The sequence below is a fragment of the Onychostoma macrolepis genome, chromosome 16, assembly GCF_012432095.1.
Source record: "Onychostoma macrolepis isolate SWU-2019 chromosome 16, ASM1243209v1, whole genome shotgun sequence".
Lineage (NCBI taxonomy): Eukaryota > Metazoa > Chordata > Actinopteri > Cypriniformes > Cyprinidae > Onychostoma > Onychostoma macrolepis.
Genome location: NC_081170.1, coordinates 15787056 through 15800092, shown reverse-complemented (window position 1 = coordinate 15800092; position 13037 = coordinate 15787056). Strand labels below are relative to the sequence as shown.

At 35.7% G+C, this 13037-nt stretch overlaps 1 protein-coding gene across 3 annotated transcripts in view; it reads left to right on the top strand.

Moving 5' to 3' along the window:
- The first annotated feature begins 163 nt into the window (after positions 1-163).
- The window catches only part of invs (inversin), a 35782-nt gene continuing 22908 nt past the window's right edge, over positions 164-13037 (top strand). Inside the window, exons 1-4 of one of the 3 annotated variants that reach the window (XM_058747888.1) lie at positions 164-333; positions 1463-1574; positions 10503-10587; positions 12137-12303. In XM_058747888.1, coding sequence (XP_058603871.1) covers positions 1572-1574; positions 10503-10587; positions 12137-12303 — 255 coding nt within the window. In that variant the 5' untranslated portion in view covers positions 164-333; positions 1463-1571. The remainder of the gene's footprint in view (positions 334-1462; positions 1575-10502; positions 10588-12136; positions 12304-13037) is intronic. The other 2 variants (XM_058747887.1, XM_058747886.1) reach the window with 2 other exon arrangements.

Genomic DNA, 13037 nt, shown 5'->3' with positions numbered 1-13037 from the left:
GGACTACGGGAACTGTGATTCCGGGTTTTCTGGAATTGTGGGAAATGTAGTTTCATACTGGGACGGGAGTCGTTAAGTCAACTAGGTTTTGTTTCTTAAAAAACTATAAATCCCTTTAATGGCCGAACGGTGAGAATGTGGCCTATGGTATTTGTAGTTTTCTTTACATACGTGCCCAGATGTGTTTGCGGTCTCAAGATATTTTGGAGTATCATTGACCAAGAGCGGGACTGAAGTTAAGAAAAGTATGAAAACAGCGAAATTACCGCAGTGCGTTGGAAAAGTTCGTGATGTTTAAAGTCAGTGATGGAATTGTGTTTCACACTGAATGTGGTAAGTTGCATCATCGTTTCCCAACTGTATAACGGGAATTTTATTGTATTTAGCAATCAAGCTACATGCAAACACTTTCAAAATGATACATTATTTATTGTATGAATCACTGACACAGTCATTTGTTGTTGTTGAAGTATTATTACAGCAGTTATGCAACTATGTTTGCATTTGTTAAAATTGTTTAATTATTGCAGCTTGGACACAAAGTGTTCATGAAGGTGATTTCTGCAGCTGATTCATATACTTTACTTTGTTTTAGTGATTTATCTACCAATCCATATCCACCACGTACAACCTAAATAAACAAACTGTCAACATAGTTGTTTAGGCACAGTGTATATTAGTTTGAAAAAAATTATATGAGGTGGTAAAATGCTGGAAAATGGTTTCTTATTTTTGTACAGTTTTTGATTCTGGTAGTTTTATATATGCATATGAAAGAAAAATCACAAATGAGATCCTAAGAAGACCCAGTAATGTGTCTCATTCAGAGTTTGAAAAATGATCTCTACAGTGAGTTGAATTGATTCGCTAAGGTTTGAGATATCAATATGAACTAAAACAAATGGCATTGATTTCTCCCAAAATTTAAATATTTGAGCTTGTTATCCAGATTAAGCATCATAATGTTACTTTCTGTCAACAACTGACTCATTTGTGCCTCTTATGATTTCTTCTAGATGATTTTAATAGAAATATGTGAGATAACACCGATATTTAATACAACATACAACAGAGAACTTCCATTAAATTTCAATTATGTTTCTCAATTAAGTTTTTTAATTATTTACAGCACATATTTCAAACATGGTATGCACCAACAGAGAACTAGGATGTTTCAATAAAAATAAATTGTCACATGAAATATCTGTTAATCATATCATATAATATTATATAGCTGTCAGCAGCTGTGAGTTGTTAAAAAATAAGATTTCAAATGTCAACGTGGGCTTTAGTTTTTTGCATTTTTACTGTTTCTTGCAAGGCTTCAGTGTTGTTTGACCATTTTATGTCAGTACACTCCTATAAGTCTACCTTGGCATAGAGCACTGGTAATGTTTGGCACAGTAGGTCAGAGCAGGTGGTTTGTGCTCTGTGTGTGAGTGATCCGCTCTCTCTCCTGCAGAACACTAGATCTGAGCTGCCAGGGGGATCTGCAGCTACGCCAAGCCCAGCAAGGCTTCACTTAGCTGGGTAACATCTGCTGAGGCCTCCCCTGCCTCCTGGACTTCACCATGGTAAGAGTCAGAAACCAAGAACTGTGCTGAGATTTAGAAGAGATTATGAGTATTGTATTACATATTAAGAGTTTTAAAAGTATACTTAAATTTTTTGTCATATGTGACCCTGGACCACAAAACCAGTCTTAAGTGTCAGTTGAATAAATGAATAAATAAGCTTTCCATTGATGTATGGTTTGTTAGGATAGGACAGTATTTGGCCGAGATACAACTATTTGAAAATCTGGAATCTGAGGGTGCAAAAAAATCTAAATATTGAGAAAATCGCCTTTAAAGTTGTCCAGATAAATTCTTAGCAATGCATATTACTAATCAGAAACGACGTTTTGATATATTTACAGTAGTAAATGTACAAAATATCTTCATGGAATATCAATAATTTTGACCCATACAGTGTATTTTTGGCTATTGCTACAAATATACCCCAGCGACTTAAGACTGATTTTGTGGTCCAGGGTCACATATAATTATTGACATAACAGTAGTTTTTAATTTTATCAATAAGAAACGTTGCTGAGAGTAGAAGCTTGCATATAACTGACACATTAATGCCTTTAGAGATTTCCAAGCTAAAAATAACTCTTTTTGTGTATTTCGTCACATTAACAAGATTTATTTCACACATTAAAATAGCAGGCGTGAATGTAAAATGCTGTTAATAAAAAGGTATACCAGAACTAGAAGATTTCAGCTTTTGGCAAATTTCACTTATCAGCTATAATTTGTAATTTGGGTATTCTCACTCTAAATCATATACTGTTCTCACGTAAGTTAATATATAGCATCATACGTATACGCCTCCTGTATGGAGAAGCTAGTCACATGCATTGCTCAGGTGTGGTGTCATGTGATTGGCTGGGCTATTCTAGCAGCTTTATTTTCTTTCTCTGAAACCAATTGAGAGTTTCCTTGGGTTTCTTTTTGGATCATTTTCTTGCTGAAATGTCCACCCTTGTTTCATCTTCATCATCCTGGTACTGTAGGTGTTGGGACTGAACCAGCTAATATTAATTTCCGCTGACTAGGGGCAGGATTGCTTTCTAATTACTGATAGATTTCAGCTGGTGTCTTGGCTTTCCATGCCTTTTTGCACCTCCCTTTCTTCATGTGTTCAATATTTTTTCCCTGTGTCATTCCGTTTTATTACACATTCATTAATTTCTAAATTTCTATTTATTTTGTTTTCTTCCTGTGTATAGATTACTTTGGTTGTTACCGACATCTGGTGAAAATTTCAAGTCACCAGCACCTTTAGAAATATATTTACTGAGAAAAATGGTGACATGTTCAATACTTATTTTACCCTGTGTGTGTGTGTGTGTGTGTCTGTGTGTGTATGTGTGTTTTTGTGACAAATGAGGACATACATTTGTATAATGACAAGGGTATGACATAGGTATTACAAGGAGAAGGTGACTTTTCAGGACATTACCCCATGTCCCCACTTTTCAAAACGCTTATAAATCACACAGAATGGAGTGTATTGAAAATCTGAAATAGCACAAAGTTTCCTGTAAGGGGTAGGTTTAGGTGTAGGGCAATAGCACATATAGTTTGTACAGTATAAAAAACATTACACCTATGGGATGTCCCCACTTTTCACAAAAACAAACGTGTGTGTGTGTGTGTGTGTGTGTGTGTATATGGGTCAATGACGTGACGCCTGAATTTTCTGTCAGATTGCATTTTTTTCAGTTAAAAATTAGTGCCATATATAAAAAGATGCCATATATATGAAGGGTATGAACTCACTTTAACTTTTCAAAAAACATTTGTTATTTGTAATTTTTCTGTTATTCAAAGTGTAAAAATATCATGTGGTGCGACCGTCCGGCCATAGCTTTTTTTTGTAAACATCTTTGAAATTACCCTAAATTTATTCAGATGAATTTTCTGCACTATTTGGCATAATTTCCAAAGTGTTTTGTAATACTGTATACAATTGCAAAGCATTTGTATTTATATTTCCTTCATAATAAACAAACAAACTTTGTCCGATGATTTCCATTTTATGAAATATCATGTGGTGCAACCATCAAGAAACTACCGTTTTGGGACTTTTATGTTGAAATCCATTCAAAGATAAGACTTTGCATCATCTACCAATTTGCCAAGGACCCATGGAAGCCTCAGGCAGGTTTGTAAGTCTCTTTCAAATTTGGAAAAAAAAGAATCTTTTTAACGGCTGGTATGTAGTTACCACATTTGGATATCATGTGGTATGACCTCAAAAAAACAATGATTAATAAGTTATTTCTGCAATTATTTATTTTCATTATAAATTTCATAGTGACCTTTTGTGGGAAGTTAGCTTGTTTTGTTTAGGTGACCAATTCTGTGCTTGTAAATTTTGATTGAATTTGAAAATATCATGTGGTGCGACCAAATATCATGTGGTGCGACCACTGCAGAGTGTTTTCCATTATAGATATATGTCCCAGACTGGCAGTTTGTTTGCTTTTATATTCGATTGATGGTTTATATACATAAAATACTTTATTTTAATATAATTTGGAATATATTTTTATGCAATTTGGTTCATTTATGTGTAATCTTTGTACAATATGAGAAAAAATGCAAAAAAAAAAAAAAACTAATTCAGAGCATGTAATTTTAGTTTGGTAATTATGCATTTATCAGTCATTTATTATTTATTCATTAATAACTATTTTAATCTATTCTACCAGATCATACTGCCAAGCAAAGTAAAATAAACGCTCACCATAGGCAGCATGTTAATTCTGACTCTGCAGTCTAGCACAAACTCCAGAAGTCACTTTCTACTATAAGAAAGATGTTCATGTTGTCATCTCAGAACCTGAGCCAGCAACCTCCCCTACTCTAAATTGACCTTTGCAAAGACCCCCTTAGTTACTGTTGCTATGACCGACAAACCATGGCACTTTTATGCCACACATCATGTTCTCACAAATTGAAAAATACATCACGGAGCAAAGAGGACACTGACAGACAAGACAGAGCTGGTTATTTTTAGTATGAAACAAAGTCTCAGTGTTCAAATTTTGTAATTTTTTTTTTAAAGAATACTGTTTTGTGGCTCTTTAACATGTCGTGACAGATCACTGTAGCGCCTCAGTTCAAGCGGCACATGAACCGATCATCTCTTCATCTTTACTAGTCATAGCATGAAATAAACATGAATGAACATCAGAAGGTATCTTGTTTCAACCGTAAAAAGATGTCAATACACACCATTTTTCAAGTTCAAGTCCACCGATGTTAATTTAGTCTCCTGTCTGGTTTGTTTTTCGGCGTTATAATATGTCAGACTGCCTGCTAATCAAACTCCCAGCAAAGGGTCAATTGAGCAGCCAATATTGGGCAAAGTACAGAAATAACTATAGGGCTAAAGAAATGCCTGCAGTTAATGCCACATGCTGCACGTTTCACACATGTCTCTATAAATAGATTTTTAATGAGATAAGGTATTTTTGTCATTTGGAGCGACCAATAATAGTAATAACTGTATTAAAATTAAAATAAAATATCTTTATTTCTGTGGTTGAAATATGAATCACTGCTACAGTATGCTTAAGTGAATGGTATTTTTAAAACATTTTTATCAGTTTTATGCAATTTGCAGGAAAAATAAGTCTGTTATCTACATTTAAGAAGGCAACTCTGAAATTATAGAACAAAAATAAGAGATCATTATTTACAAAAACTCAAATTAAATGCAAATACTTTGTTTCTAAACACTTTAATTACTGAGAATATTTTAAAAATGTTAAGCATTTAATTTTAATGTAAATCATGGTCACACCACATGACATTTTTTAAGGCTACGGCCAATTCATCTAGATGAAAAAACACTAAAATCACTTCATTTTCAATTTTAATATGAATTTGTGTACACAACATTCTTAATGTAACAATTACAGTAGATATTATTATTTTAAAATTGGCCTGTCGAAAATCCTTATACGTCAATGACCCATATATATATATATATATATATATATATATATATATATGTATATATTAGTTTTTGTTTACATAATATATGTGTGTGTACTGTGTATATATTTATTATGTATAAATACACACACATACAGGATATATTTTGCAAATATATGTATAAAAATATATGTATTAAATGTATAAACTTAACATATTTTTCTTAAATGTATACATGCATGTGTGTGTATTTATATATACATAATAAATATACACAGTACACACACATATTATGTAAACAAAAACTTTTATTTTGGATGTGATTAATCTCGATGAATCGTTTGACAGTGGTGGTGACATCTGACAGACTCTGGCCACTTTAGTCTGATCCTTCTGGGCCTTTAGCCTCAGCATGCACAGTATGAATGAGAACAATCTATTCAATAGCCTCCATGTTGAATGTGACCCTTATATTAATATTTAATGAAGTGAAGGGTAAGTGAATGTTTCTGAGGGAGACTTGGCTCTCTCCAGGGTTAAGTGAGCTGTTAATAATTGATGATGTGCTGATTTTTATGGTTCTTTGAGCGTGTTAATAGAATAATGTACTTACTGACTGCACGGATAGAATAATGCAGTTAACGTGTGTGTTTTGCGAATAATGTAATTAGCATGTGTTCAAGGGGTCATCGCTGAGGGAGACAGCACTCAGATACACACATCTACATGAGGGACCGCAGTATGTGTCGGTCATCGCTTTCTAACCTTATAAACAACCAACTGATTCAAATCTTGTTTCATCTTTTTCATTTCCGCTGTCTCTCTCTCTTCTTCTCTTTCCCCCCCTCTCTCGCTCTCTCTCATTGATTTTCTGTTTGTTTTTCAATCACATTATTTCCCGCGCACAGCAGTGTAGCCAGCGGCTAAATGGCCCCTCTCCTACTAATTGGACGTTTAATTAGATCACAGATTTGGCCCAATTAGTCGCTGTAGGGAGGAGAGGGGATAGCCTGGGGGCCGTGTGTGTCTTTGCGTGCGTGTTTATGTGAGTAGATGGTGAAGAGAGAAAGCGAGGAGTGGAGATACAGAGAAGGGGGAGCGAGAGAGAAAGAATGGGAGGGTGGAAAAGAGATATCTCTCTCTAGGCTGCCTCATTAGAGATGTCAGAAAGGGTCTGCCATAATACTTCCCCCTCACTATGAGTCTGGCCCCAAGAGACCTATCAGAGCAACCCGGCCCAAGTGTGCTTCAGGGACTCAGACCGTGCCGTCTCTCAGTCTTAGGATCAGTTCAAATCGCCGCTGTCCTACCTGAGAGAGCCACCAACAGCCTCAGTTTATCAGTGACTAATGCCATACCTTCATGAAAACAGACTAAGGGCGTTTTCTTTGAGATGGCACTGAACTAAAAGTTAAGTACAAATAGGCAGCATAACATTTGCCTCCCATCAGTTCTTTGTGGTCTCATAGAGGTCCTAAAGCAGGGTGTGAATGATAGTAAGTGCCTCCACATCACTGTGACCAGCTGATTATGCTGTCAGTGAGATGATGGTCACCATGTTTACAACTGGCCTGCAAAATGACAGAAATGGTCTGAATGGGTCAAACTGGTAAAAATGAGTAGCGGTTGGACTCATTCAGGCTTTCTTTGTCAAAGTAACCTGCTCGGTTGTGACATTACTACTTTTGGTAAACTGTAAAAAATAACTCTGATGTTAACAGTAAAAGACTGTAAAAATGCTACAGTAAAAACCTGTTAATTGGTTAACAGGAAGTTTCCATACTATATACTTCCATACTTCTTTTTTTTTTTTTTTTTAACTGTAAATTTAATTAGTCTGTAAAACCTAAAATGTTGATACCATGTTTTTTTAAATAATGTAAATATTATTTAATGTATTTAAACCACTTGTTGTGACCTGTTATAACAATAATATAATATAATATAATATAATATAATATAATAATTATGATATAATGCAGATGGGGGACTTCAAAAGTCCACCACACACCACTGAAACAGACTTTAGTTATGAATTGTGATAATACTAATATTGAAAAATAATAATAACACTAGTAATATTTTTTATTTATAAAGTCCCTTTCTGACACTTAAAGCACTGGAGTACAATATAAAAAGTAAACAACTCCAAAAAAAGATGACAAAAATAAGTAAATAAATTAAAGTACAATACTAGATAAATAAAATCAAAACAATTATATGTAAAAATCAATGCACAGGAATAAACAAAGTGGATTAATACTTATAAATAATACTAAAATTAGTTTTTAATCATTTATGGATTTGTACTTATGAATAATGCAGGAATCTGTTTATGGTACCTGTCTGTACAATAAAACCTATGCAAACTCTATTCAAATAACTCTTTTTTGCACTGACAGCTTTTCACCACTTATTGTCCTGTATTGTGAAGTGTGTTATGTCACACGTTACACAATGTGCATTATTTAATAGCACGTATGTTTTTGTTGTGACTGACACCTTTGGAACGACATAATTGCATTACATCGCCCATTGGAAGCCACACCTCCTTCACCAGAGGGGCTCATTTGTCGTTCGGCATTATGGGAGACCATGGCTAATGAGACACAAGGTGATCATGTCAGTCAAGACACACTACGGATGGCATCCGCAGGGATGGAGCCCTTTCTCCTTGGAGAAAGTATGGAGGATTTGCCCTCTGGGCATTAGATGAAAGGACCGATGTCTCTCAGCGAGATACTTAGAAGACATTTGGGGGGGAAAAAGCCGTGTTTTTGATAAGCGAGTGGATGATGTGAATCATACAGGTCTGCAGTTGCAATGCCAGACACTGCTTTACTGACAAATGTGCACACAGCTCAACTTCTGACCCTGTGGTTTGTTCTTCATTATTCTTTCTTTTTTCTTCTTCTCTGTCTCTCCTTCTCCCTAAATCCTGACTCAGCTGGTTGTTCAATAAGATGCTGGTGGGGAGTCATTTGGCTGGGCTAGACAAGCTGGATGCTTGCCCACACACACACACACACACACATTTAAGATGAAGTGTTCTCCTTTTTGTGCACATTGCATGAATCCTTAATGTGTTCCAGAGTTTCAATGGAAGAAATGTGAAAGTCTAAATCAGTGTTATTTTGTATATCTATAACACATATTTATTCAATTTTTTAACAGTTCTACAAATGATTTCACTTGAGTATTTCTGTAAGGTATAAAAAGAGTTGAAATGACAGATGCTGTATTTTTAAAATTATTATTAGTTATATAATTGAATCATTAGGTTGTTGAGTTGATTTGCACTTGAATTTGAAGCTGTAATAATCTACGATAGCAAAGATTATTAATGAAATTAGTCGAAAATAAGTATGCACCATTCAAATGATCATCAATATAATGCCACTAAAATTTATATTTGATTTCCTTTCTCAATCTTTTAAATTGATTTAAAACCACACTAACATGTTGAAAATTACCAGCTCCTTTTTAACCAAGTCTGAATTTTATTTCGTGTTTGAGAGAAAGTCGTTTGATTTGTATGCCAGGCATTTTTGTTATTAAGCCCCGGTGTGTGTGTTTGCATGTATGTGTGCGTCCTAGTCTGGAGGAAATTGAGGAAAGCTTGTGGTCGATATGAGCGAAGCCTCCATAAAAACCTTCTCTCACGGAAAATGACTTCCCACGCAATCACGTACGCACACACTAACACTCTGTCGGACTCAAACACGCTTGAAAATACACGTACAGATAGAGCTCTTCCCTCAAACGCGCACCTTTCTCAAAGGCATCCATCCCCCTGCTGTCTTTTTTCCACATTGTGATTCCAAAAGCAGACTGTGTGCGCGTTTTTTTGTGATGTCTGATTTCCTTCGTTAAACTACGTGGAGTCATATAAAGCTGAATTATAGTGTATCGGAGAGCATTTAAAGGCTTTAATCAGAACATACACACACAAACACACATGCTACTGAAGTAGTTGTAACTCTTAGTAGTTTTATGAGTCTGCATTAACTAACCCCAATTACCCTCTCGTGAGGTGCGTGAGAACAGAGCGGCTAATTAGTTGTGTGTGTGTGTGACGGGAAAGAATGGCAAAGAAAAAGGGAATTGCATGAATGGGTTATAGCACTCATTGAAAAAGTCATAAACACGCTTCACACACATTTATCGTGGATTTGTGTATGTAATTGATTTTTTTTTTTTTTTTTTTTATCTTTTGCAATATTGATGAGCATGAATAAGAAATGAGTTGGGCAGGGTGTGTCCCAGTGGGGGATTTGCCCCCTCCCTGCTACTTCCTGTCTAAGGATTACCCAGCATTCCGGCTGAACCACTGCGAGTGGATGTAATGGTTGGTTTGGTCACCATTCAAAGCCCATTTCAGAAAGAGTGAGTTTAGATTCTAGGCCTGTAATCTTGATGTTTGGCCTCTGAGTGAGCACGTTGCATGACTGCTGGTATGTGTGTGTACAGGTTTATATGGTTTATGAGGAAATACAAAAATGTGTATAATGATGACATAAGTATTACAACGTGAACATGGTTTATGAGGATACTTCCTGTGTGCTCGTAAAACTAATGGCTCAAAAAACATACTGTGTTTTTTTTTTGAAATTCTAAAATTGCAGAAAGTTTTCTGTGAGGAGTAGGTTTAGGTGCACTGTAAAAAGTGAAAGTTGACTTAACAACTTAAAAAAATTGAGGAAACCTGTTGCCTTAAAATTATTAAGTACATAATAATAATAAAAATAAAAAATAAAAGTTAAATGAACTTGACAATTCAATTAACTTATTTTTTTAAATGATCATTTACTTAAAAATTTTAAGGCAACGGGTTTCCTCAATTTTTTTAAGTTAAGTCAACTTATCACTTTTTACAGTGTGGACGGTTGGGGTAAGGGGAAAGAAAATACACTTTGTACAGTATAAAAACCATTACGCCTATGGAGAGTCCCTGTAAACCACATATACAAACATGTTTTTGTGTGTGTGTGTGTGTGTGTGCACCAGGCAATGCTGATCCCCCAGAATCCATCTCAGGTGCATGCGGCCGCTGTGAATGGAGACAAAAACACCTTACAGAGACTGATCACAGGTATCACGTATATGTTAGTGCTCAAAATGCTCCATTCACTTCACTTTGTATTTCATGTGTGTGATGTATCTTAAAAAACACAAAAGTTTGTGATCAGTAAGATTAGGGCATATATATCAGATAGTGTTTTAAAAGTTTCTTATGCTTAAAAAATACCATAGAAACAGTAATGCAAATAATATGAGTAATACTTGAAATATGTTTACAATTTAAAATAACTGTTTTTTTCCCGTAATTTGTCTATTTTAAAATGTAATTTTATTTATTTATTTCTGTGATGGCGAAGCTGAATTTTCAGTAGTGATTCAGAAATCATTCTAATAAGCTGATTTGGTGCTCAGAAAACATTTTTTCATTATTAATGTTGAAAACGGTTGTCCTGTTTAATTATTTTTGTTGACACTTCTTTCAGCATTCTTGAAGAATTTATTTGAAATTTGAATTTTACTGTCACGTTTGTTTCATTTAATGCATCCTTACTGAATAAAAATTGGAATATCTGCAAAAACAAACAAAAAAACTGACCCCAGACTTTTGAACGGTGGTCTATGTAAACATATTTTTCATCCTTTTGATGATATTTAATATGCACGTTCACTTTGAAAGGATTGTATTTTATTCAACCAAAAAGTCAATGTTGCAAAGTATGTTCAGAATTTTAAATATGAGAATTAAAATACAGTTTAATTTACGTTTAAAGATGTTCATTTATACTACACACCATGCTTTTAAAGAATGTGCTGAATTCTTACTGAATAAGAAGACCTTATTTGCTGGCTGTTTTGGGGTGCGCTTCCCAAAAGCAGCTATGGTCGCAAGTTCCGTTGTTACCAATAGAGTTCAATGGGACTTACCACCATAGTTAGCTAACGATGGTTTTGGGAAACGCACCCCTGGCCGCTCTATAAATATATTATTACATGTTACATCTGCCATGTTGTATTGTCCTGTATGTTTTTGGACCTATGATGTACTAACTACAAACATGCAGATAATTTATTTGGGTACCAACAAGTACCATTTAGCAATTTATGTAAAAAAATAAAACTATAAATGAACCTATTCAGCTCACAATTCTCATAATTTTTTAATTTGACTCCAAAGTCCTTATGGGATAGCAAAGTGTACACTGGTTCGCACAAATCCTTAAAGATGCAGTACATCACCTGGATAGCGTTACACTCTAAAAAATGCTGGGTTAAATATGGACAAACCCAGCGATTGGGTTGTTTAGACCCAGTGGTTGGGTTACTGCCTAGAAGGTTGGGTTAAACGTTTCACCCAACTGTTGGTTGAAAACAACCCAAATATTCTGTCCAATATTTACCCAGCACTGGCTTGTATTTAACCCAGCATTTTTTAGAGTGTATTATTAAACTTAACCACACAAAAATCCCTTGCTTAGTTTTACATCGTTGCAGAAAAACATCATAAACGTACCATGAATATTAAATATATCACTCACCAACACTTCTTTTTAATATTAAAGAGAGATTTCAATGGCAGGTTATGGTTGACTGTTTTATGTATGTGTGCTTTGTGTCCGCAGCAGAGTCTCGTCTGCGGGACAGTGAGGATCAGTTTGGCCGGACTCCTCTGATGTATTGTGTGCTGGCCGACCGCTTGGACTGTGCAGAGGTGCTGCTTAAGGCCGGCACAGCCGTCAACAAGACTGACCACAGTCAGAGGACTGCACTGCACCTCGCAGCACAGAAGGTGACACAAACACACACACACAGCCGTTTGTCTCTGAGCTGACCCTGATTCTGATAGAAACTTACAAAGGTTTGGTGTTGTTAGGGTTTACTGCCCTCTAGTGTTTGTGATGTTGACACATTTCTCCCAATAATCTGAATATGAGAGCGCTTGTATGTGTTATGTTATTTTGACTTAATAAACGGGACAGTTTGACTGAAACAAGAGAAGAGGATTGGAAAGGAGAGCAGAGTGGAGAGGAAAGGAGATGGCGAGAGTGTGAGGAGAGGAAGACAGGGAGGGACGGGATTGATGGGTAACACTCTGACATCTAGATCAATAAGAGCTGTAGCTCAGGGATTAACACTCTAATTGGGCTGGGAATAGAGACTGAGAACCTTGACACACACACACACGCACTCACACACACACACACACGCACACACGAGGGCTCTCCCCGGAATGTTTTACACAGGAGCTAAGGAGGCCTGGGAGGATACTTGATAAGAGGGGAGGGCCATTCGCACTCAGACACATTCAGACCCTTCAGATGGATAAACAGCCGTCTCTACCACAAACCGCGGCCCAAGAATAACGTATATTTTTTTCTGTGTGGTGTTGTACATTTAAGTTAAATAGGTTTTTTGATAAAGAAAAATTGTTGGGTGGGCACTGGTTCTATCCATCAGCTGTTGGTTGGATGGAGGTAGATTTGAATGCAAGCTTGAAGTTGAATTTAAGATAGGGGCCAGGTT